A 27,371-nucleotide genomic window follows, 5' to 3' on the forward strand; every position below is an offset into this window, starting at 1 on the left:
ATAATAGCTGTGCTGTTCTGGGACAGGAATGGCATGCAAGTGACAGCAGACAGGCCGGAATAAACATTAAACACTACTGATGGTTGGAAAAAGAGTGACTCTGAAGGAAACCCTTCAAGTCTTCCAATGGACTTTTAAGAACCATGACTTAAAGGGGAAGGAAGGAGGAAATGAGATGTTTTTGACATACTTGTCTAGATCATTCGTTTTGTTCTCGTAGTTTTTCATGACACGGAGAACCTGAACGTCTTGGCTCAAGAAGCAGGGAGGCAGGAGGCCGTGAATTCCCAGCTGCAGCCTCTCTTTAAGTGTGAAAGCCATTCCCTGGGAAGACAAAAAGGGAAGGCAGGATCAGTCAGCAAATACACACTGGCAGATGCACCCCAATTAGAAAAGCTGAAGGATCTGCAGAATGTGTCCTTGTACTGTCAAAATGCCCAGTCCCAGACAGTGATTCCCCTCTATGATGGCAGACAGCACCATACTGGTGCAAGTATGTCTCCCAGGAGCGTTCACTCCTCAGAAACACCACAGCTCCTGAACCACCAGAGCTGCAGTCTCCAGGGAGACTCATTGTGTCTTCCTAGTGCTTTAAAGGAGCTTATAAACAGGAGGGAAATCAACTTTTTACATGGGCAGATAGTGACAGACAAGGAGGAATTGCTTCAAAGCAAAAGAGGAGGTTTAGGTTAGATATTAGGAGGAAATTCTTTACTCAGAGGAGAGTGAGGCCCTGGCACAGCTGCCCAGAGAGCTGTGGTGCATCATCCCTGGAGGTGCTCAAGGCCAGGTTGGATGGGCCCTGGGCAGCATGAGCTGGTGAGGGGGCAACCAGCCCATGGCAGGGGTTGGAACTGAGTGGGTCTTTAGGCTTTAGGGTCTTTCCAACCCAAAACATTCCATACCTACTCGTTGTTTCAATGACCTGAAAACTCCGCTACAGCAGTTTATCTTTTATAAATATCATGCTTAGATTTAGACACTGAATACTCTTACCAAACTCATCTGCTTCACATAGTTTCTGTGTTTCCATCAGCCATGCATTTTCAGGTCACAACACCTATTAGTGGCATATGAGGAGCATGGGGGACAGACCTGGTGTATAGGATGACTTCTCAGTGCCAATCTCATTATCCACTGGCTCACTTTTTGAAGGCACACGCAGGGTTGCCATACATCCTATAAGGATGCTCATCCTGCCCACAGCTGAAGATCAAACTCTAGATTGCATGGGAAATCCCTGCTTTTAAGGGACAATTTGACCTTTCGTAAGCAGGAGCCTGAGTGTATCCCACTCCTACATGTGTGTTCAGAGGAGCAGCAGCATCCTACAGTGGGCTCAGTCCGCTGAGCAGCAGTTGCAAATGCATTCTGCAGTCTGGGAAGAAGATTATAAAAGCTCTTAGTCTTTAATTAATAGGATTTCTGCTATTCTTATACCAAATTAGACAGCAGGATAGAAGGAAACATTTTCAGAAGTCTGAAGAGCTTTAATCCTAATGAAAACTTCACTCATAACTAGCCAACCGAGTTGTATCTTGATGAAGAGCTGGCAGTAAATTATTCAAAATCAGTAATTATTGGTACGTCTACTCAAGCAAACAGAGAAATGCTTGAAAAAAATCCTAATGAGCAGCTTTATGAGTAAATAGCTGTTAAACTGCTGTTTTCCTCAGGGCTCTGGTGTTAATCTACGGCAAGTAGCTGTTATTAGTGCTGCACAAGGCAATCCGAGGATATATCTGGATGAAGTTGTTTCTGGCAGCCTTCCACCGCCTCCTGTTGCTTGTTCCTGTCCCCGTGCCACCCCAACGCGTGTGCCAGCACAAGCTTTTGTGGGGTCGCATGGTTAATGAGGGAGAGGAAGGAGTGGGATTAAAAATAACCAGGTCATTGAGCTGTGAGCAGCACCCCGGGCTGACACACACAGTCAGTCGTGGGAATGGCTGCTGTGAGAGCTGTGTACTTGTCCATGGCGTGGCTGCTGCTGAGAACGTGTGCCAGGCCATCAGCAGGGACACGGCAACCTGGCAGAGGCCACACGTGATGGAGGGAAGGGCCAGAACTGATTCTCCAATTTGCCAGATCCACGGTTTGTACGTAGTGTGACGCTGCTCCTATTGCTAAGAGTGGTGTGGTAGCACGAGTTAAGAAAAGTTCTTATGGATTTCATAAAATCATAAACTAGAGTCATAGAATCATTACGGTAGGACAAGACCACTAAGATCACCCAGTCCAGCCATTCACCTACCACCAGTATTGCCCACGTGCATCAAGACTACATCTGCCCTTTCCTTAAACACCCCCAGGCATGGTGACTCCTCCACCCCCCTGGCAGCCTGTCCAGTGCCTCATCACTCTTTACGAGAAGAATTTTTCCTGATATCCAACCTGAACCTCCCTTGGTGCAACTTGAGGCCATTCCCTCTCATCCTATCGCTGTTACCTGGGAGAACAGGCCAACCCCACCTCACTGTGGCCTCCCTTCAGGGAGCGATGAGGTCTCCCCTGATCCTCCTCCAGACCAAACAATCCCAGCTCCCTCAGCCACTCGCCATGAAACTTGTGCTCCCGATCCCTCACAGCTCCATTGCCCTTCTCTGAACACACTCCTGGGCATTAATGTCTTTCTTGTAGTGAGGGGCCCAAAACTGAAGACAGCACTCGAGGTGCAGCCTCCCCAGGGCCAAGTACAGGGGGAAAGGACATTCAGCCTCTGGGACATCCAAGAAGAAATGTTCCTAAGCCTTTTCTTAATTTTTCTGCTCTGTATCAGGCCAGAACCAAGCACTTCCCAGATCTTTGATACAGGACCATGACAAGAGGAATCGTTCCCATTGGCTGAGTAGCAGTCAGCAGATGTGGAGGCAGCACTCAGGATTTCCCTGCGAAACCCAGGGCAGCTCCACGAGCCCTGTGCTGGTAGATGGATGTTGCACCAGGACGTGGCTGGTTTTGCTGCAGTGTGACATTTCTGCAGCAAATTTCCTTCCTGGACCTGAGAAGCCTTTCTCCTAAAGAGTTTCCCAGCAGGTCTGGTATGTTCCCACAAGATAAAGCTTGAGTTTTTATGAGTCATCTTTTTTTTTTTTTCAATTTAAAGAAAAACATTCTCATCAGAAAATTTGCATTCATTTCTATTCTCCAGACCAGAGATTGCTGAAATACCAGACCAAGATCAACACTGGACATCAGCTCTAAGGCACTGCTTGGCTTTGAGCTGACACTACTGCATAGCAGCAGGGAAAACACAGCTACTGTGAATGTCAAAGCTTATCTGCAATGAAGAGGAAAAAAAGAAGATAATCACAATTTTAAACCATTTGCTTCCTGCAACCTTTGAACCTGAAGGTAGATAAGGAATATTTAGATAAGGAAGGACAGAAATATTTGGCACTAATACTCCATTTGCTTGCCCAGAGATTCACATCACAGCAGACCTGGCCACAGCCTGACTCTTCCAAGGGAGAAAGGGATAGAAAAGGCAGAAACACAGCATCCTAGATATTTCTGTCCCCAGCCACTAAAACTCATCTTGTAGCATTTTTTCATAATGTATAAAAAGGTCTTTCAGTTATTTTTCACCTATAAAAATAGTGAAAAGTTTCAATATTTCATCACGTTCACACACTCAATACAAGAAGTTTTCTTCCTTGTTAATCCCAGCACATCCTTATTCAAAATAATGCTGTGATGCCTTACAGAAGCAGCAGTCTGCATGCCTACCAATACCCTTTGTAAGAATTTATTGTATGTTTCACAATTGGTTGATCTCTGTCTGAACACCCTCTCCAAGGCTATGCAGCCAGGAGCATCCAGCTCTCCTTATCCAAGGGTAAATGTGAGAGCTGCCGTCGGTGTGCAGGTCTCATGAAGGTGGAATGCCTGTATTTGGGCATGTGTCCTTCAGGCCTGTGGGGCTGTTTTCTCTTTCTTTGGGGCATTCGCCAGCATGCTGCTCCAGTTCCAGATCTGGATGCCCTGACTCGTTGCATTCCTCTAGAGACAGAAGGGCTGAAAGGTGTGCAGCAGCATGCTCAGTCACCTCCTGAAGTGGTATTGGGAATGAAAATAATTCATATCATTCAGTAGGTTCAAAAGGGAGCACGGTGTTAGCATCCCTGATCAGTCTGACATCTGACATCACCACCTCACTGCACTTCTGCACTCACTGCATCCAAATGAGCAGAGCCAGTACAAGTTCTCTCATACTGGGGCAACCGCAGCTGTGTGCGATGAGGAAGCTGCTGCCTTCCCAACCACAGACATCTCTGAAATGCTTTTACATACAGAGTTGGTCCGTTGCAGAACAGCTCCATGGCCGGGAGCAGAGCTCTGCAGGTCCAGGAGCAGGACTCCTGGCTGAAGCCTAACATTCATTGGAACAGCACAGCGTGAAATGAATTTGGAAACACACTGCCTCAGATCAAAAGCTGGAATTCATGGACCTCTCGCTACGTTTAAGATTAAAGCTTTTGGGGGTTGGATTTCTTTTTCTTTTTTCTTTTTTTTTTTTTTTTAAGGCTGCCTGAAAGCCATATTGTACCACTATTTTTCTGGTCTTGAAAGGTCTAATGATTAGAAGGTGAGCCACTGCCCTGCAGAGCTAATGCCAGGTGCTGCAGTTCATTTATAAATGTGTGGGGAATGAGTTGTCATGGAGAGGGCAGATGCTATGTCACTGACCAACAACAAAAGCCAAAATATCTGCTGCCCACCAGGCTTCATGCTCTGTGGAGGCTGAGTAATGGGTTTTGTGCTGAAAAAGAACCTCAGATGCTTCTGGTTTCTTATCTCTGACAGCACCAAGCCCATAGGCGGCAGCTCTCTCTTTGCAGCTCAAGTCTGTTAAAAGCCACTTGTTTCAGAACCTGAAAGCAGAGCCAATTCTCAAACAACAATTAGCATTATCACCACTTGCCCTCTCCAGCAGAAAGGGGCTGATTCACTCAGATGAACACAAGCAGGAAGGATCCAAGACTGGCTTAGCTTTATCATTTACTCGTAGATCATACTTCCATCAGTGGGAACAGAGATACAAAATCATAGTTACTAGCACCTCAGGAAACTATAGTTGAGGTGGTGGGGGCTCAGGGAACTTAGAGATTCTGGAGAAGCGTGGCAGAGCCTCATGCTTCTTTTTTAGTTTTGTCCTATGTAGTGTTTCCACTTTGGAAAAGCTGTATTGAAAAAATGTGCATAAAAAGGAAGGGAAGGAGGAACACTGGAAGGGTGAACCTTTATCTTCTCATTTTAAATGTCTTGCAGCTTCTTACTACCTCTAATTTGCAGGTGTGTGTGCTTGGAAAAGAACCAAACCCACAGTGCTTTGGGGTACATGGAAGACATCACCATGTCTTATCTGAAACTTGGAAAGATTTCTCCCTGCATCTTCTCTGCTGTTATTGCTGTGCAAATCTTTTGTTGACCATGATTTACAAAGTCTTCATATAGTGCCAATCCTTCTTTATGGGTTCAAAGTCACAAGCTGAAAAATCCCAGGCTCTTGGCCATCTTCTTTGTTACAAAGTGATACAATCATAGATTTCTGATCCTTTCATATCCTTGTTCCTTCCTCCCCCACAGAGCTGGAGAATGCTAAAAAACCCCCTTCAAGACAGAGATAATCAAGCAACTGAATTCCATGTTTGTTTCAGTTCCTGGAGAACCACCTTCAGCACACTCCACTACCAATGGAAGCTGTCCCTACCACTAAAGAGGTTTCACCAGTATATATTTTGCTTCCTTTCAATGGATTAGAGAGCTATGTTTTCATTCCTGCTCTCGTCTTTATCTCATCCTGCAACAGTGACTCTTGTAAGAGTGACCAGAACAAAATGGTTTGCCCAGAGATGTGGTGGATGCCCCATTCCTGGAGACGCTCAAGGTCAGGCTGATGGGGTCCTGAGCACCTGGTGGAGCTGTAGATGTCCCTGTTCATTGCAGGGCAGTTGGACTAGTGGGCCTTTAAGGTCCCTTATGTTTCAAACGATTCCGTGATCGTATGTTTCTATAATAAAGTCCATGTGCCAAACCCCTTACAGCACAGGGACCTGATGGCTGCACTGGGCATGTGGCAAGAAATAGCAGAGCCATGGCGTTCCCACATGTACTGGAGGTTTATCTCAATGAGTAAGTCTCATAAGCAGAATGTCTTCAGGGCTTTATTCATTAATTCACAGGAGCAATGTCAGCACGAAGCCCCTCGCCATGTTTTCAGACAGCAGGGGTACAGCTCTAGACTGAATTTAGCAGAGAACTCATTACTCTTCCCACAGTTTGCCAGCCTCCAGGGCACTAATTTTTCCTCCACAGAAAACAAAACAAAAAAAATATCCATATGCTAGAAATTATGTGTGTTTTGTCTGCAAACAAGAATCTGTTGCTCTGAGTGAAAGATTTTTCAAACTGAGCTAGACAGACTTCCCCAAAGAGCAGCTGGTTTTGGCTGAGTGGTTTTGTTAAGGCTCTGTAACTTCACAGGTAGTTAAAAATAGCCTTGTTTTCTTCTTATCAGGAAAGGTGGAGATAGCCAATTAATACCAAGTAAGACGTGACACGATACAGTTGTTGCATTTTTTTAATAAGAAACTCAAATTTGGGGCTAAACTCAATGCGTTGTTTTCTTTCCACAAGAGAAAAATCAAGACCTCATAGTCTTCTGTATGAGTTAATGGGAATTCTTCTTTGCCTTAAGCGAGAAATAGATTAGGATGACTTCTTTTTTTTCTCTTATTACTAGCTTTGAACACGTCTTTACAAGTATGAAGTGCACTGATAAGGGAGAAGTGTAAAGTCAATGCATGGAGGATAGATAGGACCACCATGCTACAGAAAGACTTGATTTTAAGGGGTGATGCACGGTACCTGCACACACACAGGTAGCAGAGGAGAAGTGCTCCTGTATGGATGAGTGTAAAACCTGTAGTGCCCACTGGATGCTCCTTCCTTTATATTGAATTCTTGATAGAGAAAGGAGTACTGACGGAGCAAGTAGTACTGATGTTTTGTGCTACAGAGAAGCACAGGGCAGATTCCTGAGGCAAAGCCCAAATTCTCGGCCTTCTACTAAAATACCCCATGTGACTTCGGCACCCAGATCCCAGTGGATTGACTTCCTCAACTCACAAGAAAAGGAAAACATCCTTGTAACAACTACACAATTCCCAGCCTCCCAGTGCAATTCCTCATCTGTTTCATACATACCACTGTCACACCTTTTTAATGTCAGTCAGTAAGTGCAACAAGCTAGCCCAGGACAGCTCTGTGGCTTAATGGGTTTCTCATTTCTGTCTCAGCTGTGGGGGGTGCTGTTCTTTCACTGCCTGCAGAGAGTGAGCAGGGTAACATCAGTTTCTGTAAGAGCCCCACCAAGCACAAACTGCAGTATTTCTGTCAGAGTATGGCTGTTCCTATGATGCTGCAGACACACATTTCTCACAATTATGATGTTTTCCCTAGACAGGAAGAATTCTGCATAAAAACACTTGCATTCCTAAGTGTATGAAAAACAGCCCTTATCCTCAGCTTGGACAAGCAAATATGTCTGAGAACAAAGATCAAGGCAATTTGAAGGTTGAAATGTGATCCATAGCACTGAAAGAATACAGTTTTAAAAGCCAGTTTTACAATGTCTGGAAACTTCTCCCATCATGCATACACACAGCTGGTCATGTGAATTGTGGTCGTGTATAATTTGGGTTCAGTGCTATAGCGAGCACCAACTTCCTTTTGAGGTTGCAGCAAATTACACAAAAGGAGAGCGGCGTGCTTACTGCTCACATGCAAACTGCTCTGTGATTTTGGGGGATGGGAATCTCTCTTCAGCTTACATCTCCGTTGCTGTTACACCTCCAGGATGAGTTCCTCCCAACCTTGAGGTTGCTCCAGAGGTGGGTTGGAGTATGATTGCCATTTGTGGATGATTGCTGATGGTTCTATTTGGTTGAACACCACTGGCACACGCTGCCTAAACCATACAGCTGGCTGTTTCAGAAAATCACCTGGGTGGAAGCTGAGCCTGAGTTAAGCCAACAGTAATGTTGTTGCTGATTTTTATCAGAGTTTATTTCTCCACTGTACCATTCCTACAACCTCGTATGCTGCTTCTGCTGAAGCTTTGTAGAAAGGGACAGTCAGCAGTGGCTTCTTGAGCAGTACCACATGCTCTCTGTTCACTCCCATCCAACCACAGCTTTGATAGCTGTTTAATATGTTATATACACCCATCTCACAGCACTATGGGACAGAGCATCCAGATACCCCCTCAGATGAAAGATTGTTGAGAAAGACAATGTTTTCCTGTAAAAATTAGGAATATGAGAGATGAGGAAGGGCCCTAAATAAGAAAACTGACACCTCACTGAAACAAATACACTGGAAAAATCAGCAGTAAGATCCCCTCCAATTATATAACCACTACTGGAAGATAATCAAACATGCAGGTAAACACAGGGCATCCCACAGCAAATCTGTGTGAGCCTCCATTTCCTGCTTGAGGCTCCAGGCCTCTTGTTTTCCCCTCATCACTTCTGCAGTCCATCTCACTGTGAGCTCTCTGCTGGACACCAACACCGGCAGCTAACGCTGGGCTCGGCAGAGAAATGCTGCCATCATGATGTGTGGGAGGCCCAAAGAATCATTAAGACTGGAAAAGACTACTAAGACCATCTAGTCTAACCATCAACCCACCATAATGCCCAGTGCCCAATGGCTCTGCAGTGCACCAGTGAAGAGGCAGATCTACAGCACTCTACTCTTGTATGGCCTATAATAAGGAGACATGTAATATCATGTTGGGCTTTTTTGGGGGCATGGTCTGTCTGTCCCTGATTAACGTGAGCCAGGGATCACAGCTGCTCCCCGCGAGGCTCACACTGGCTCTGTGACCAGAATCAGCCCCCAGTCCCAGAACAAATTCCTGTACACAGCTCCTCTCGGGAGACAAGAGGAGGCCTTTGTGCAGCTGTAATAGGACAATAGGCAATGGTTTCAAACGAAAAGTGGGAAGATTTAGATTAGATATAAAGAACTTTTTTATGAGAAGGGTATGAAGCATCGGAACAGGTTGGCCAGAGAGGTGGTGGGTGCCCCATCCCTGGTGACACTCAAGATCAGGCTGGACAGGGCTCTGAGCAACCTCGTCTAGCTGTAGGTGTCCCTGTTCTTTGTAGGGGAGTTGGACTAGATGGCCTTTAAGGGTCCCTTCCAACTGAAACGATTCTGTGATTCCATGACATGCAGCACAAATGCATGCCCTTTTCCGGCCCAGCCTCCATCCGGCCCTGTGATGATCTCCCTGCTGACCCCAGGGGCTGCTGTTTTGCCAAGCACATGTTTTGCTTTAGTGCTGTGATCAGTCGCTGCACTGTCCAAATGGCTTTTGGCACCACTAAGAAAAGTAGCTCGCCTACCGTGACTACCTCTGACCTGACCCATCGTTCTCCTCCTTCTCTGAATATTTCTTTTTTTCTCTTCCTTTTTAATGCAGAGAGGAAAAGGGAAGATGCATGAAGTACTCATATACGTGTGAGCTGACCTTTCGGGTCTACAGCTCTCATCACTCTGCGTGCACTCTGCCTGCTATCTCGGTCTGTTGTCAACCTAATGTGAGCTGTCTCTAAATAACACACACTCGACATTTCTGGCCCAGATTCTGGAGCATCTGGACTGCAATTTGTACAATAACAAATAGAAAATGATACATCCTTTCTATCAAACTTCTCCCCCAGGACTTCTAAATATTCTTCCAATGATATAGCCCTTTTATTTCCTACTTTCTTTGCTCCTCAAAAGTTTAGCTCTATTCTTTCCATATGGCGTGAGCAGAACTATGTCCAAATAGCCCAGGTGACAAAATACTGCTAATTTCATACATGCTTTAATTTTTTTTCCCCACTTTCTTGAGATAGAGTTTAACTACTTCCAATTTCAAAGGTACTTGCCGCACTGGAAAGATATTTACTGTTGACTATAAATCAAATAAAGTTCCTGAGATTTTTCCAAAAAAAGTTCAAAAATGAAAATTCCCATCCTTTTCTTCCAACTGTTTCTAATCAAGGGCAGTTATCCATGTCCAGAATGGGAAAAACAAAAAGAAGTACAAACACTTAGAGATGAAATTTAAAGATTAAAAACCTTTTGCCTTTTGATTTCGTAAGCTGTTTGACAAACATTTATATGGAACAGGAACTGCAGCAAGATGTAATAAAACATTTATGTCAGTTTGCAACATGCGTGACCACACGTTGATCGAGACAGCTGAACTGTTCATTGCGACTAGGAAGCTGTACATCATCCTGCTGGCAAACCTTCAAATGAGTTTACAAAAAAAAAAAAAAAGGTTCAGTTCTTGATTCCACTTAATGCTATAACTTCACATGCAAAAATATTGTTCTTGGCGTGGCTGTTCTGCTGCCTGTCCACCTCAGCACAACGCATCCAGTCTCTCCTAGCTTGGATGAATGTTGGCGAAGGCCAGCGCAGCAGCTTCCCTCCTCCAGCAGAACATCTATTAATCCGTAATAGAAACAATAGGGCTAAATGATGGACAGATAAAGCATGACTTTGCTTGCTATCTAGGCAATGGGGAAAAGGCAATCACTAAAGCATCAGTTTTAGCCGTGCACCTGAATTTGTTAGGAGATGCCAGTTGATACATCAAAACTTCAGATCTGCCTTTAAAAGTGGGGTTTCAGCTGTGTAATTTCTGACTTGGTGACAGATCCTGGTACAGTGTGGGAGGCAGAGGCAGAGCCCACGAGAGTGTGGGAAGGCTGCAGTGATTTTCACTTACAATCTGCTGTGAAAAACCTATCTGCAGGTTTTGCAGGTATGCAGGTACAACATGATGGTCACTGGTTTTGTTTTCTCCAAACAAGATGATGAGATCGGGCACATCTTTGGGAACAGATCCCCGAAGTTCAGGCTTCAGCCCAAGGTTTTGATTCTCCTCTGTCTTGCACCATGGTCATATAACAACAAGAGAGTAAAGGAAGTGTAAAGTGATTTGGAATGTGCTTAGTGTTTGAAGTAACCGAACTGAAGAGGTAGGTCCTGGATATGCACTGCTGAAAAGCTAGATGTAAATTCTGGGGAAAACACACCTCACACTCCTTACCTTCCCAACCCTTCTCCATCTTTGTAGCCCTCTTTTGAATGCTCACTTACAGTAACGTGTCCTTCTGCTACTGTGGCACCCAAAAGTAATCAGGGCAGCAAGAGGAGCACCCAAGTTTAGGTCCCCTGTGGTTTTTAATTCCATCGTGTCTTACACTCAGTAATTGCACATGGTCAAATCCTGCATGCTTAAAGGCTGTAATGCCAGCGGAAGCAGCACGCTAACATTGCCAAGTGAGTCCAGCCAACTGGGTAATAAACAAGCTTGACAGCCTTCCTAGTCTTTTTTCTCAAAACCAACGTGATGAAAAAAGCAGCACGGCACAATAAGGAGCAAGTGAGCAGTCAGTGGGTTTTGAACTGTGCATCTCTCACAATATCCAGCAGCAGCTGGGAGGGGACATCCCAGCCCCTCAGCATGGCCACGTGCTGCCCCAAAAGCTAGCACTACTCCTTGGCCTGAGGGAGCTCACAGGGAAAGTCTTAGGCATCCACACTTCCAAGTTTCATCAGATTTTCATTATTAAAGGATTCCTACTGCGTTAGTACAATAAAAATTGTTCATTCCATCCTGCACATCTTTCTCTTTTGCTCCTCTTTCACAAGAAAAGTACTAAGAAGTTAAGTGGGAAGCTTCATGCTGAAGTTGCTATTTCCAGGATGTATCACTGGGAGCTTCCAAGAATGTCACTGAACATTCTGTATGGGCTGCAGCAGTCACACGCTGTTATTGTATTTCCTCTGATGATTTCCTGGAGCAAAGTTGTGTTCTTTTTTTCTTCTTCCCTAGCTGTTATTATATGTGTGCGTGTCAGAACCTAAGGAAATGGATATTACTAGTGCCAAATCTGTAGGATAACCCTTACCTCCACTTTCCCACTTGCCACTAGAATGTGTTTATTTTCAGCTATTTGCAGCTTGGCTACTTTCATGAAGATGTTCTGTGCGCTGATAACATCAGCAATAAGCACACAGGGATCCTCCAAGCACACACCCCGTGGCAGGCAACACACTGTTGTTGCTCTACGCTGTGTCAGCACCAATTTGAAGACGGCAAAATAATTCTGGTTAGCGCAGAGTAGGAGTCTGCTTCATTTGGGATGGTTGTGAGCCTTGTGTTTAACAGTATACACTTCTTTCCAGGCTGCTTCTGCTGCGATGGTCAATCTAAGGTCTTGCCCTTATTTTTTAAAGAGATCAATGGATGGAGCCCTCAGTTACACAGAATGAATTCTGATAGAGATATTGATCTCAGAACTGCTGCAGTGTCTGGCCCTCAGAGACAGTACTGCATCCTAGAGCAAGCCATCTGTGAGCTGCATACGAGCTATCAGGGGCTTCTAGCTCTGGAAGAAACTTTCAGAAATAGTCAAGTGGATCCAGGGTTTGACCACCTGGTAATGACCCAAAGCCTTTCCTTTCAACAAACCAACCCTTCACAGTTGAAAATAACCCTCGATTCCTAGAGGTCTGGCGACTCAACCCTTCCCAAGCACAAAGCACAAAGAAGAACCTAGCCCCAAGGAGCCCACACTTCCTGAAGGAAGGAAGGCAGGTCTCCACAGCTCAGCCCCATGTGAGAGTCAGTGGCGTACAGCCCAGGGGTGAGCAAGTAGGGCCTGCAGCCCAAAGGGCTGAGCCAGTCCTTCTCCTGGAATAAATTTCAGACAGGAAAACTTTAAAGCTAACTCTGAGATCCTCTGAAAAACACCTCTTCTGCCCAAGCCTTGCAGTTTTGCTCTGAGCTCGATACAAGCCTTCATTCAGCAGTGGGCTATGGCAGAAATCATGAAGCTTGCATGTCGGCCATGCAAAACCATGTCCTGCATGCATTGAAAGGAAAGCAAAGTGGACTGAGCTTTCTTTGTTCCTTAGCCAGAGGGTTTGGTGTAGCTCTCAGCCCAACCCATCTGTCCAGCCTAAGTCAATTTGGATTCCAGTGCGAAAACACCAGTTCCAGCAAATGAAATGGCAAATCTCCTGTTGATTTCAAAGCAGATGAGATATGATAAGCCTTCGAGATTTGTCTGCTAGACAAAAACATAAATGCAAATAACGACAACTGTCACATTATTGTTTAAAAAATTAAATCTCCTGTAAATGAAAGTTGAAGTGATGGCAAAACATAGCAAAGCTTAATCATATTGCAGACTTGAGGTTTTAAAAATAAATATAACCTCTTTAACAATAAAAATGTTACATTATTGAGCAACTTTTCTTGGAAGGAAAACTGAGGCTTTTTAATACACACAGGATTGACAAAGTTTGGTATTAGAAACCGTATGTAATAAATGCCAACAAGCACATTCTTTCAAACATAAATTCTTCCATTTCTACCAGTCTGAAGTGTCTCACCTTATTGTATTTGGATGTGAGTTTCGCTAGCAGGTACAGAACTATTTTTCTACTCTGCAAGTTGCTACCCATGCAAAGTTGGAAAACCAACTTATTTCCCATTTCCAATCTCTAATAAAAAACAGCATTAAGAATCAAAACTACTCACTCAAAATGAAAAGTAAATCATAATTTAATGAAAACAGAGCCATATTTTCCAGGAGCCCTTATAGATGCAGAAAGATATCCACTGAGATTATAAAATAAGTATTAGTAGGGTGGCTCTCCAATACACACTGGGTTCGGATACCAGAGATTTAATTTTGCAGTGGCTAAATACGTTCACAACTCAGAAAGGTAACAAGATTCTACTCTAGGGAACCTGCTTTAGCAGGAGGTTGGACTTTCTGATCTCCACGGGTCCCTTCTAACCCCTGTGATTCGGAGACCCTGTGATAAGCATACAGACTGCCACACATGGAGAAAAAACCTCTGGGAAAACAAAGAAAAAAGTACAAAATCAGGTTTCCTGCTTGTTAATGTAGTCAGCTCATCTCACCCCAGTGAGCCACTCAGTCCAAGTGGAAGCTGCACGATGCTGTAACCAAGGAGCTGCATCCACTAAAGGGCTTTGGTTCATCCAGAGGGCTCGGTGGATTCTGTAGATATACAGCCTGGTGGATAACCAACTTCTCCACCCTCAAACTTTGAGAGCTCCTCCACAGTATTGGCAAGGCCTCTAGCAGTCAATTTCTGCTATTTAACAATGACCAGTAAAGGGGAAAAAACTGAAACATGACACAACTTCACATGGAGCCCTGCAAATGTATTTTTGCAATCAGCCACCTTTTTGGTTTAGAAGAAGAAGAAACACAGAGATTAAGGTGCACTGTAGAGACACATTACAGAGTGTGGGTTTTGTCAGCATCTGTTTGGTTAGTTGGGGCTTTCTTGGAGCCTGGAGCAGAGGCAGGCAGAGCCTACTGATGGCACTGAAAGAAGAGAGCACAGTGGAGGTCAGTAACCAGAAGACAGCTTTCTGCTTCCACATTGCCAAGCTTTCTGTTGAGGCGGCTGATGGAAACAGCTTCTTTTCAGCAGTTACAATGCAGTTCTTTCAGGCTTTGTCTCATCTCAGAATTACTGTCTGCACTGTACGCAGGCTGGGGCTGAGTTCTGTAACGAAGTCACCATAGAAATCACACGACGAGCATGCACTGCCCTCCCGGCTGCATCTCCCTGTCCTAAAATAAATTTGAGCTCAGTTATTATGGTGTTTTTGATTTAATAATTGGCTCTTGGGAGACACTCAAATGCTTCAATGGAATCTTTCCTTAGATTAAAGTCCTGTCTCTGTTGTAGCCTATGGGAATTTTGCCATCAGACTTTCACGAGACAACAATTTGGCCATTAATCCATGAAAATTTGCTACTGTAGTACAGTACATTGCACTCCCATTTAGGACCCCGCAGTTCAGTTCGCTCTGGATCAGTGTGTTTTCGCTTTAAAGAGAATTGCACAGACTGCAGAATAATTCAAACAACAAATTCTGCAATAGCAGACATTAACTGCGTTAACTATATGGCTGCCGGATGGACACTGCCAAACTAATTGCAGAATACTCCCCGAACTGCAAACAGTTACTGTGTCAATGAAAAAACTGAAGAAGTGTCTTCCCTCTCATTTCAATAACAAGGACTTCCTATGGAGCACAGCCTAGGACTATTAAGGCCTTTCGTTTCCAAGAGAAGGAGCCAATTCTTTAGGTCATGGAACATGAAGAACCGACCTCTGTTCTAGATGTGAACTGAGGATCACAGGAGCATGCCTTCCAAAAGCAATAGGACAAAAGGGAACGGCCTCAAGTTGCACCAGCGGAGGTTCAGGTTGGATATTAGGAAACATTTCTTCTCAGAAAGAGCGCTAAGACATTGGCACAGGCTGCCCAGGGAGGGGGTGGAATTGCCATCCCTGGAGGTGTTCAAGAACCATGGAGATGTGGCACTGTGGGATGTGGTCAGTGAGAATGGGGGGGGTGGGTCGATGGTTAGACTGGATGACTGGGTCTATTCCAACCTTCATGATTCTGTGATTCCAAATTACCACTTCACATTGTGGCTGACATTTATAACATTATCAAAAAAACACCACATTTTTTGGTGATATTTATTGATCTGTAGGTTGCTGTAGATTTCCCAGCAAGGGGCAAATGATTTTTTTTTGGAAATGCCAAGCACATCATTTGCCGTTTAGCATACAGGCACTTGGGCTCCCTGGGTTCACAGATTGAATACCTCTAGTGCAGACAATGCAGCAGCATTTCAGAGGTGATCAAGGTCAGGGTAATTCCCATTCATGTTGTCTGTTAGTTGACTTTTCCTGCCATGGCCACTGCTTGTTCCTCTCATTCACACTTATTTCAAAGACTTCATACCTACAAGGTTTTGCAGCACCTGGAGCAATAGTTTTATGAATACAACGACAGATTTTTCTATGTAAATGGAGTGTTAAATAAGATGATACACAGGTTTCTATGTTTCTGGTCAATAAAACATACAATTTCTCTTCTCTTGCCTCTCACTGAGCCTGTTTAAGTGACCTGCACATTCTGGAAATGCCCAACAAGGACTCTATTATGTACTTACACTCGGCACAGCAGGTTTCACTGGTCTGTAACTGATTTGTTTCAGATGAAGGAATACTGTTAACCACCACTGCAAATACAATTGCTTGGTTGATTTCCACATTCTTGTCATTGTTGGCCTGGCTACTTCAAGAACAAGCTGGTGAGGAATTCCCTCACACTCGATAAAAAGAGTCGTCGTTGTCTTTGGATCAAACCAGTTCATCCAGGCATGCCTGCACCTGAGGGAAAATGACATGCAAATACTCCCTTTCATACTGTTCCTTTATATTAAAATCTATTCCAGGAGGAGAAAATTGCCAGAAATTGCCAGGGGAAATTGCCAGCAGAAAGAGAGCTTCACAGATGGCCAGGATTCTAAGCAAGTGCTCAACATCAGATTCATTTTGTCACAAGTAGTAGGGGGCTTGAATGGTGTGGGAAGAATTCTGTAGAGTAACCCCACATTCCACCTAAGAGCAGAGCTGTGTGCTCCCACCACAACAAAAGAAAAGCCACAGGTAATTCATCTCACAGAACTGGACAGTGGGTGGACACACTTCCCCCTGTGCTGTTGAGGACAGAAGAATGTTTCCAGTTCGGATTCCGGTAGCACTTGTGAGACATTGCAAAATCATTAAGGTTGGAAAAGAACTCTAAGACCATCTATTCCAACCATCAGCCCGTCCCCACCATGCCCACTAACCACGTCCCTCAGTGCCAGATCTCCATGATTCTTGAACCAGGATTGGCAGCTCCACCCTGGGCAGCCTGTGCCAACGCATTACCACTCATGCATATACCTCCTGTATATACACATGGAATACATATATTCTGGCTTAAAGCTTGTTGAGCTCTGCAGAATAGGAATATTATGGCAAAAGATTTTTACATATGCATAATTGGAGAAGTCTGATGGGAACTGGGTATCAACATACCCTTAGCATATCTCTACTGCTGTTTCAAATCCTGATTCTTTGTTGGTTGTTTTGTTTTTATATCTCGAATGAGGAGACAGATAGTTTTTTCCCATTGTTTTTATCACTGCAAGTCTGAGATTTCTTCACGATCATTTTTTTTCTTGCATATGGAGAACTCTTCTGACTTCATTCTTTTCCAGACACCAGCAATGAAGGCCTCCTGACCTGGCAGAGGCTTTTTGCATTTGACACACTGTGTCAAGCATACACATAATTCTTCAGAGAATGAGTCCTGCGCTTCCTTTCTTGCCTTTTAACTCACCTCCCTTTGTCATTTATTATCTCAATCTGGGTAGTACTACGCTATTCATTTCTCAGTAGAACTCACCTTTGAAAATACATGGGAAACACTATGGTTTACATCATTTCTAATATTTTACTTAAGTAATTAATCAACATAAACTCTCCTTAGGAAATACATCAATGGTGAGCAGTATTTAGTACTGAAGACCTCATGAATACTGCTTAATAACAGCACGAACTAATGAGCTTGAAGCACTCCAGGTATTTGAAGACTGACAGGTGTGGACAACATAGAAAAATAGGAGCTTATTCTTTTTTTTATAACTGTGTTTTGTTCTGGAATTTGAGCAAGCCATCAAAAATATTTATAGTAGAGTAGATGCTGTCACACATCACAGCCCTGTAAAAGAAGGAAATCAAAACAAACCAACCAACAACAGGCTTTGTCCTAAGGAGACAAATGGTAACAAGAGGCAGGAGACACAAGAGAGCAATATTGATGAGCACAATGAATTTCATCCTCACCACAAGCTTGTGGTATTCTCAGCACACCAGGAGCCAAGCTGGTAAGTCAGCTCCAAAATATTTGTTATGTTAAAGTAATAATTCTGTGCAAGTAGTTTTCCTCAAGGATGACATTCATCTCAGAACTAGAACACTGGATGTTTAGCTGAATTCTTATTGTGCGTGACTCAGAGAAAACACCCTCACTCCAAGACTCTGATTTATTGCCTGTGGCTCCACTGCAACGTCTGCAGAGAAAACCAGGCTGCTCCCAGTGGGCTGCATAACTCCCACCTGAGCATGTGGTGCAAATTAGAGAAGCTCACAGTGCCAGCTTTAGCAATAAGTAGGCCTGTTGGGGAACAACGTAGGAATATCAACACACAGTGTGACAGATAGCCAAGGAATGCTTCCTTAGAGGAACTATGCATGTATGAAACAGATCTATAGAGCAGAGGGGAAAAGACAGCGTGTCACTCTTTGTAAAAGCAAGAAGCACCATGCAAGAAATGCTCCAAACTTTTGCTTTGCTTTTGGGATGCAGTACCAACAACATGATGTATGTAATCAGCATAAATTACTTGATCATTAGCTACCTAATATGCAACAGTAGCCCTCAGAATTAATTGGCTGAAACCCAGCAGGGCAGAATAAAAGGAGAGCTGACAATAACACTTAAGATTTTTCCTTCTCATGCTGTTTATCTAACAGGAAGGCGTAATGGTGTGATGCTAACAATGATGTGGTGCCAATGATTCTCCACGCTAAGACTCCTGAAATTAGAATGACACAATTGGTACAAACAGGGGTAAATCCTTAGTAGGAAACTGGGGATCTAGGAAGAGCTTGCGTTTCTTTGCTGGAGGCATCATCACATGTCTAGAAAGCAATTTCATGGCATTTACCTGTAATAGGCACATTTCCACTCAACATTTGTTTTATATATATATGTTGGCTGACCAGATTTAGCTAGTTACAGCAGTACATATGTTACAGATCTATCTACTTATACTAGCATGCAATAGAAATAAAGACATTGAAAACAAGTGCTAAGAGACAGGTAATGTCCACTTGTATGCTCAGAAATCAGATATTTGAATCTTAGGGATATTATTTTTATCTCTTATTCATTACTAAAGTTAAAAAAAGATCAGCAATATGTCATTTGTTATAGGGCAATCTGTCGTTTGTTATAGGGCGATCTTTCTTAGATCTCAAAGAAGTTCAGACTCCTGCTGTCTGGTATAACTTGTATAAAGCTTTGCGCTGGTGATGGGTAGATGGTTGGACTAGATAATCTTAGTGGTCTTTTCCAACCTTAATGATTCTATTTAAAAAGGCTTTTTTTTTTTTTGTAAGAGGGAGATACTTTTCCCATATTCCCTAGTCTGGTGGCTGGGGCTCAGTCTGGATTAATGTTTCTCACCCCATCACACCAGGACTGCCTCATCAGTATTAATGCTGGCTGGGAGATGTTTTGGAATGGCACTGGACCAAAGGGTACAGGGGGCTCATAGCAGTACTCCATCTCCAGAGAAGTTGTACGTCAGTCTTATTCTCATTCACAAAATTTGTGAGTACGTCATGGTCCTACGAATCTGACATGTAGTAAATAATAAGTTGGATATGATCTCAATTCCCCAACAGCTCTCTTTCCATATAGATTTTACTGTGAACACAAAGGTAGTTCACCTCTCAACACTGCTGCCATGCAAAGTTCACAAGCTGAATTTCATGCTCTTTGGCTGAAGCGTGCAAAATGAGTTTTCCATTTTACAGCACCAAAGGGAAGTTTTTTCCAGACTGCAGAGGAACTGCAGCCAGATATGGATGTTTAGTTCTGCCTTGCAGGAAGAACGAGAAGCACGCACAGAGCATGCTTCTGCCAGCACAGCTCATTAGGGAGGTCAGAGGCTAAAGGTTTACAGCACTTTCCCTAAAATGAGACAGGAATCAATTCAATGTTTCCATGCTGGACAAAAGGTTAAAGAAAATCTCCCAAAAGGCAGGGCTCAGAGGTACGTAGATAGAGCCTACCAAATAAATAATCTGCAAATCTCCTCTTCTTGAATTCCAAGAGCACCTGAGGAGTCTCAGCTGGTGAGGAGAGTTGTCCTGGAGGTGGTATCAATAGAGCAAATGCATGCCCCAAATAGCTTATAAAGCATAAAAGGTGATGACTGGTGCAGTCATGCAGGGAAGCACAAGTGTGTGTCTGCAAGAGAAGCAATGAGCTTGATGTATCAGTAGGCTAGAAGGCAGTTTTTGAAGTCATTAATATAGCAACTTTGGTAATAATGAAATAGCTTTTCCAAATGCAGGGGTAACAAGAGGTGAGAACAGAAAATACAAGAAGGGAATGACTGAGGCTCATGTTGCAGGCAGCTTTGAGCTGAGAGTCAATCCCTTGACAATAAATAAAAAGAGCCTTGCAATGAAGATCACTTATGAATTACTCTTACAGCAAAGACTGCTTTGATTCACTACAGAAAAGTGGAGAAAAAATAGCAGCACTCAGAAAGACATGAAACAAAGCTGAAATGCTTTGGGTTAATTCAAATACGGAATGATAAAAAGCCTGGATGAAATGATAGCTGTGTGAAAATTGTAGCATAAGAATAATAAAGCCATAGAACCACCAAGGTTGGAAAAGATCATCCAGTCCAACTGTCCATCTACCACCAATATTTCCCCATTAGACCGTGTCCCTTGGCAAAACATCTAAAAAAGAATGACTGCACTTTAGAGATGTTATACAAAAAACAGTTGATGACATGCAGACATATGGAGTGCAACCTGTAGAAAGATCCAAGGTACAGGTCAAGCATCAGAAAGGAGGAACAAATAACAGAAGATCTTCTATCAAGAAGTCAACCAGTGAAAATGCAGTAAGAGAAATAAGAATAGAGGCAAAGGATGTCACGACTTCTAGAAGAAAAAAACTATGGACTTTATTTAAGATGGTTGGCAATGAGATAAAGTGTGTAAAATGCTGACTTTAAACTTTCCCTAAGGAGAGTTCACTATAAATATTGCTCCTAGCATTAGTACACAGCAAGTATCACACAGTTATTCAGAGCACAGATAAATGATACGGTTGAACTTTTATTAAACATGGAGAAACTCCCACACTGCCAGGATTTGGTCAACTATCTTTCAATTCCTAGTGTCAGAGCCATGCTGTGTGCAAAAGAACTGTGGCGTGAAGGATTTATGACTTTCCTTAGAACACAGCTCAGCTGCAAACTGGAGATAAGGAGAAACGTGGAGGCAAATCACAGCAAAACCACAGACATGGTGCCATGAAGCCAGTGGAATAAAAACATGCCAGAAGTGCCAGAATTGTCCCTCAGAACCAGGCTGAATGGTTTAATGTCAAAAGCTTGTATCAGTCTTGAAACAGAGTCTTGTTTAGTCTCTCTTTCTCTGACTTCTACTCTTTGATGGTAGATTCTTTGCCTTCACAAGTCCTGCTGAGAAATAAGCCCTGTCTGCACTGGCCTTTAAATTAGGTGACAATTCTCTTGCCCAGGATGCTTTGGTAGAGACTGGAGCAAGGACATCAGCTGGGCCAGCAGTCCAATGCAGCTCACGTCGCAGCAGAAGACAGCCATCAAGAGGAGATTCTCTGTATTTTGAGTCTTTCTCCCTTTTTCTCTTTGGATTCCTTCAGAATCCTGCACAGCTCATCACTGCAATTCTTAGATCCATAGCCAAGGCAATTTGAAAGCTCATAACATGCAAGTTATTGAACACTTCTTCCAATAGCAAACATTATTCTTTACAGCCCCCTTGACTAATGTTGGCCCTTCCCAATTGCCAACCTATAAGACTGCATATTTGAAAGGGGTATTCATTCTGAATTAAAAAGGCATGCCTTAACTGTAGCCAGATGTCAACTGAACTCTGCAAAAAGCTTCTTCCACCAGTGCCACTTGGTTTACTCTTGCATCTGTTGCGTAGCTCAGGAATTAGTAGAATGTAAAATGCTTGATGAATTCCCTCCACTCTCATTCAGTGTTAATATATTCAACATGCTGTTTAAAACCACATGCAGACACACACATGCACTTTTTCCCCCATTTCTTTTAATTTATTTGCATAACTGAACTCCCAAAGCGAACGTGGAAAATTCACAGAAATTAGAGAAAAGTTCCATCCACCTACATAAAATGTCCAACCTATTTCTAGTTCTAGGAAAGATCATTTCCATAGGGTGAAATCTGACTTTACTGAAGTTAGGGGCAGAACTTGGAAGGGCTTCATTAAAAGTAACTGTAGCTCAAAATTATCCCCATGACTCCTCCCCAGTCCCTTTTATTCACGGTTAAGGCACACTATCCATTTTATATGAACATGTTTGAACTAGTATTCAGGAGTTTAAGGCTCCTTGGACTGTGCTCAAGCCTAGATGCACCATGATGGCATCACGTTGGAATTATTATCACTTTCTTTTCTCTGGACATTTATTTTTTGTCTGAGACTGAAATTTCCAATTTTTTTTCTCTTTCAATCCCAGGAAGCAAACACAGGTGTCATATCTGCCAAAATAAAACCCAAAAGTCTTTTGCTTTTGGAAATGAGCGAGAGAAAAATGACACTGTGAAATTACCATCTTACTCCCTGCTGTGCAAAGCCCAAATTGCTTCATATTCTGTATAAGTAGCCAGCTTTTTTTTTTAATTGCTAAAGTAAACTGTGACCCGATTCCAATTTTCTCTGTGGTTAAAAATGTTGCTGTTTGTTGCATGGGAGGACAGAGAAAGCAAGTGCTCAGAGCTGCTTGTACAGCTTGGACTTAACAGGATCACTGAACAGGAATTTGCTCCTCTGAGTGCTGCATTTCCATCATTCTGATCTCAGCTTGTGCTCATAGTATAAGCATAAATCTGCAGATAGCAGCAGCCTCTGCAAATCCTGTACTTCCAACTGAAGCTGCTTCTTTGCAGCCACCCCAGCTGAATGCTTTAAGGGGCAAATCCAGCTGCTCTTTCCTTGCAGAGCCCACATAATGTCACTGCACGGTGGGACAGGGTAGGACATACAACTGAAGGAAGAGATATGGACAATTTTGCAAGCATGAGACAATTATATTCTGCCTAATTCTGCTTGAATGTACTAATTCTTCTCCGGAGGTGGGGAGATGGATTATTGATCTACCCAAAGAGATTACATTCTCAATTATGTTGCCTTGGAAGAGGTTTCATGTCCTTCCAACTCACTCAAGCTGTCCCTCTACATTGCAGGAGAGCGGAACTAGATGACCTTTAAAGGTCCCTCCCAACTCACACAATTCCATGATTCTATGAAAATATCTCACAGCCACTCTTGGAGTCTAAGGTCCACTCAGACACAAAATCGCTGTCCTTCACTCCCAAAATCAGAAGAGGGAAGAAGAAGGCTGGAAGGGGCGTGAAAGGGTCATCTTCAATTCCTTACCCTGAGATAAGCTACACTGCCTCTCTGGACAGATCTTTGCTTTACTCCTAATATTCTCCTACATTACAAATTCCATACTGGCCACTTGGTTCATTCGAGAATGACTTTCCCTTCATCCAACACAGCAGTGAAGCTTCCACTTATTGCCCCACAGCTACCAAATACAATTTATCCCACTATATTATTACATTTTATTTATATGAACATCAATGTCATCCTTACTCCTTCACGTGTGTGAATGACCACATCTTTCTGCTAACACAGAGCCCCATACAGAATCATGGAGTGGCTTCAGCTTGGTGAGACCTTGAAGATTATTCAGCTCCAACCCCCTGCCATGGGCTGGTTGCCCCCCAGCAGCTCAGGCTGCCCAGGGCCCATCCAACCTGGCCTTGAGCACCTCCAGGGATGGGGCACCACAGCTCTATGGGCAGCAGAGCCCTCTGCTCTCTCACTGCCCCCTCAGTAAAAAACTTCTTCCTAACATCTAACCTAAATCTCCCCTCTTTTAGTTAAAAGCCATTTAGTTCCAATATGGGCACTGCCCTGAGCTCAACCACGCAGAACAAAGACAAGAGCTTTACTAAACATGTCTTGCAAATGAACCCCAGTATGAGCACTGCTTTTTTTCACAATAGCATGACACTGTTGTCTGTGTTTGGTTTGAGATCCATCAAAACCTCTCCAGATCCTGCAGAACTGCTCTCTAACTGTGTTTCTGCCCTCATCCTGTGCTCACACCATTAATTAGTACAAAATCAACTTTGCATGTGCGCTTTTTCACATAATTTCACCAGATTAAGCAATCCATCTTGAATTCTAGTTCTGCCCTCTGGTGCATTCCCAAGCCCTCCAAAACTCACTGCCAGCAGCAATTTTAATGAGAAATGCAAAACTCTGTTGCTTAAATTTCAAAATCACTGCTTCTTCTGAGCCTAAAACATTAAGAAAGCATTTAAAAGGACCTCTCTAAATACCACTGCTAGCATCTACATTTCTAACAACCAGCTTAGTGATCTCTCAGCTTCTGCCTTTGAGCAGGGCAAAGCACATATGGGCATGACGGAAGGTTCTTTCAGTTTCAGTACCTAAAGGGAGCCTACAAGCACGAGGGGAATCAACTCTTTACAAGGATAGAAAATGGCAGGACAAGGGGAAATGGTTTTAAGTTGGAGGAGGGAAGATTTAGGTTGAATGTCAGGGGGAAGTTCTTTACTATGAGAGTGGTGAGGTGCTGGAACAGCTGCCCAAAGAGGCTGTGGATGCCCCGTCCCTGGAGGTGTTCAAGGTTGGATGGGGCCCTGGGCAGCCTGGTCTCGTATTAAATGTGGAGGTTGGCAGCCCTGCATGTGGCAGGGGGGCTGGAGATTCATGATCCTTGAGGTCCCTCCCAACCCTGGCCATTCTGTGATTCTGTGATTCAGTAGACTTGGGAAAGAGAATCACTGCCTTCAGTGCCAACAGCATTTGTTTCATCTGAAGCAGCAGCATCCACCAGTATCTGATAAATGCAGATTGCTTAACTCTCCCCAGCCTGTGGAGACCTGGGGAGAGGAGTGAATAATGTCAATGTGGAGGCAGCACCTTACCAAGATCTCCTTACCAAGACCTCTCTTGGCTAAAAGATACAGTAAAATGAATGAAATCATTTTACTGTATCATTGCAATGTATTACATCCAAAATGTGCAAAGCACAAGCTGTTCAGGTCAGCAAAAAATAAGTATTGCAGCTGCCACTATCAGAACATTTCACATATTGAGAACCCTGACACTTAACTGCATGTTTCAAATAGAACAGGCTGCCCAGAGAGCTGTGATGCCCAGTCCCTGGAGGTGTTCAAGGCCGGATTGGATGGGCTCTGGGCAGCCTGAGCTGGTGGGGTGCAACCAGCCCACAGCAGGGGTTGGAAATGGAGATGCTTCAGGTCTTTTCCAACCTGAACCATTCTATGCTTCTATGATTCTGTGATATAGCAGCAGGTCCCCATCAGGGGAGTTAGCTCAAGGGCTGTTACCTCTGTGCTGAGCTTCTTGAGAGGAATAAGACCTGGAAAAGGCAAAATGAAAAAAGTAGCTTGCTTTATTATTAAAAAAGTATAAAAAATGGGTGGAAAAGCATCTCTAGAATCATGAAACAAAACAGCACGAGTTAAGGGAAGGCAGTTAGGTGTCTAGTACACCTCTGCCTCCTTGACCCTCCATTCTTTTAAGCTTAGGCATAGCTGTTAGCACAGACTCATAGAATTGCTTCAGTTAGAAGGGCCATCTGGTCCAGCCCCCCTACAGTGACAGACACCTACAGCTCCATCAGGTGCTCATAGCCCCATCCAGCCTGACTTTGAGTGTCTCAGTGGTCAGGGCACCCACCACCTCCCTGGGCAACCTGTGCCAGAGCTTCACTGCTCTTATTGTAAAAAACTGTTTTCTTATATCCAGTTTAAATCTCTACTCCTTTAGTTGGAAACCATTTCTACTTGTTCTATCTCAACAGACCCCACTAAAGTGTCTGACTCCTTCTTTCTCACTTGAGGAAATGGATGATGTCCCACAGTTCAGTGCTTCGTTCCACCTCCTTCTCCATGTCAGGGCTGTCACTGCTGCCTTTAGCACAGCTCAGGCACATCAGCACTGCCATCAGCTCTGTCCTGCAAAAGCAAAGCTTTGTGCTATGCTGTGATCCAAACAGAGGGTATTATTATACATCTTTCTGGAATCATGCTTTACTACCCTGCCACTTTCTAAACCCAGCTCAGGGAACTAACTCTAAATAGTTCTTTCATTCTTGTATTAAACATTAGGTTGATCATGTTTGGAGTTTCATGGGTCTAATAAACAACGTGGTGTTTTGCAGCTACACTTCTGACTCTGTCACAAAGAGAAAAGCACCATCAATATGTTTGGTAGCCTTCCTTTATGACGGGAAACAAAATGATTTTTATATCAGTGAAGCAAGAGATACGGGCTAGAACAATCTTAATACTTCAGATTTCTGTATGCAGGAGCACAGGAAAGAATTTGCAAACACATCAGGTACCATCCCAAACAAAAGACAGAGAACAGGTCAGGGCAGGTCAAATAGCTAAACCTTGCTTTTCAGGCCAAATCTGAATTCAAATCAATGATGTCCAATTCTATAATTTACAGCTTAGTAGCATCTCCCTCTGGAATGTCAGAACAGCAAGTCAATGTGTAGTCCAGTGCTTTCACATTTCCCTAATGGAGCTATTCACATGTTGAACAAAGTCTGAAAGGAGGCAGGGTAGGGGGGAATACAGGAATCTCACTAAACATTCAGTATTTAAAATGCAGGTCAGAGAATACAATTGAATTTAATTAGAAAAATAAAATAGGATCCTGCATGTTAATGCACTTGCTTACTGCTTGGGTTCATTTCAAAGTGTTCTCATTTGATTGTCCTTGGAGACATTTGTGTTTATATCTAACAAAGGAGATAAAAAATGACAGGAAATATTTGCTCTGGGTGTATCTGTGTAAATCTGCTTGCAGCAACGATGTTATTGCAGCCCTCTGTTACGGCACTGAGTAAGAGGAATGGTTGGACACCCAGTGCTGTGTGAACAGCATTCCCTGGGAAAGCCCTTACCAACCCACGTTCATAGCAAAATTGACTTCCCAGGGCACTGGATTTTGGCTTTTGCTATGTTGGAAAACAGTGACAAGGATTTTTTCAAGCCCTCTGGAGCTTTTCACTGTCTGCTTTTCAAGTGTCATTATACGACACAAACCACACATTTTTGTAGCTTGATTTAATACATTGTCTGTAATAAAAAGATAAGATTGTGTTATGCTTATGTTTCCTTCAATTTCTAACTTGTCTGGAAAAAAAAGAACAACAACAACAAAACATGGGGCAGAAATCGGAGCTGAATTAAACACCATAAATGTACTCAGTAAATAGTTCAGGCTATTTCAAGCCTGGATGAATTAGAAGGGAAGATACCATGGGTTGATTCCTAATATCTGTACAACAGACTGCTCTCCTTTCTTGATTACGGAGACGTTATGAAATACACCTGTATGATCTATGTAAAATAAATAAAATAACTACTTGAGGCATACAATATATAAGTTTGCAACTGACCCAAAATAGTCTAACAGTGTTTTCAGCC

General features: G+C 43.4%; 1 protein-coding gene and 1 long non-coding RNA gene across 2 annotated transcripts in view; both read right to left on the minus strand.

Annotated features, from left to right (window-relative positions):
• Nucleotides 1-27,371, minus strand: part of LOC128074598 (uncharacterized) — a 482,510-nt gene that overhangs the window by 170,553 nt on the left and 284,586 nt on the right. The window lies entirely within an intron of this gene.
• The window catches only part of ME3 (malic enzyme 3), a 112,372-nt gene that overhangs the window by 48,705 nt on the left and 36,296 nt on the right, over nt 1-27,371 (minus strand). The window contains exon 2 of the mRNA XM_052669860.1: nt 191-324. Coding sequence (XP_052525820.1) covers nt 191-324 — 134 coding nt within the window. The remainder of the gene's footprint in view (nt 1-190; nt 325-27,371) is intronic.

The sequence above is a fragment of the Tympanuchus pallidicinctus genome, unplaced genomic scaffold, assembly GCF_026119805.1.
Source record: "Tympanuchus pallidicinctus isolate F22 unplaced genomic scaffold, pur_lepc_1.0 scaffold11, whole genome shotgun sequence".
Taxonomy (NCBI): Eukaryota; Metazoa; Chordata; class Aves; order Galliformes; family Phasianidae; genus Tympanuchus; species Tympanuchus pallidicinctus.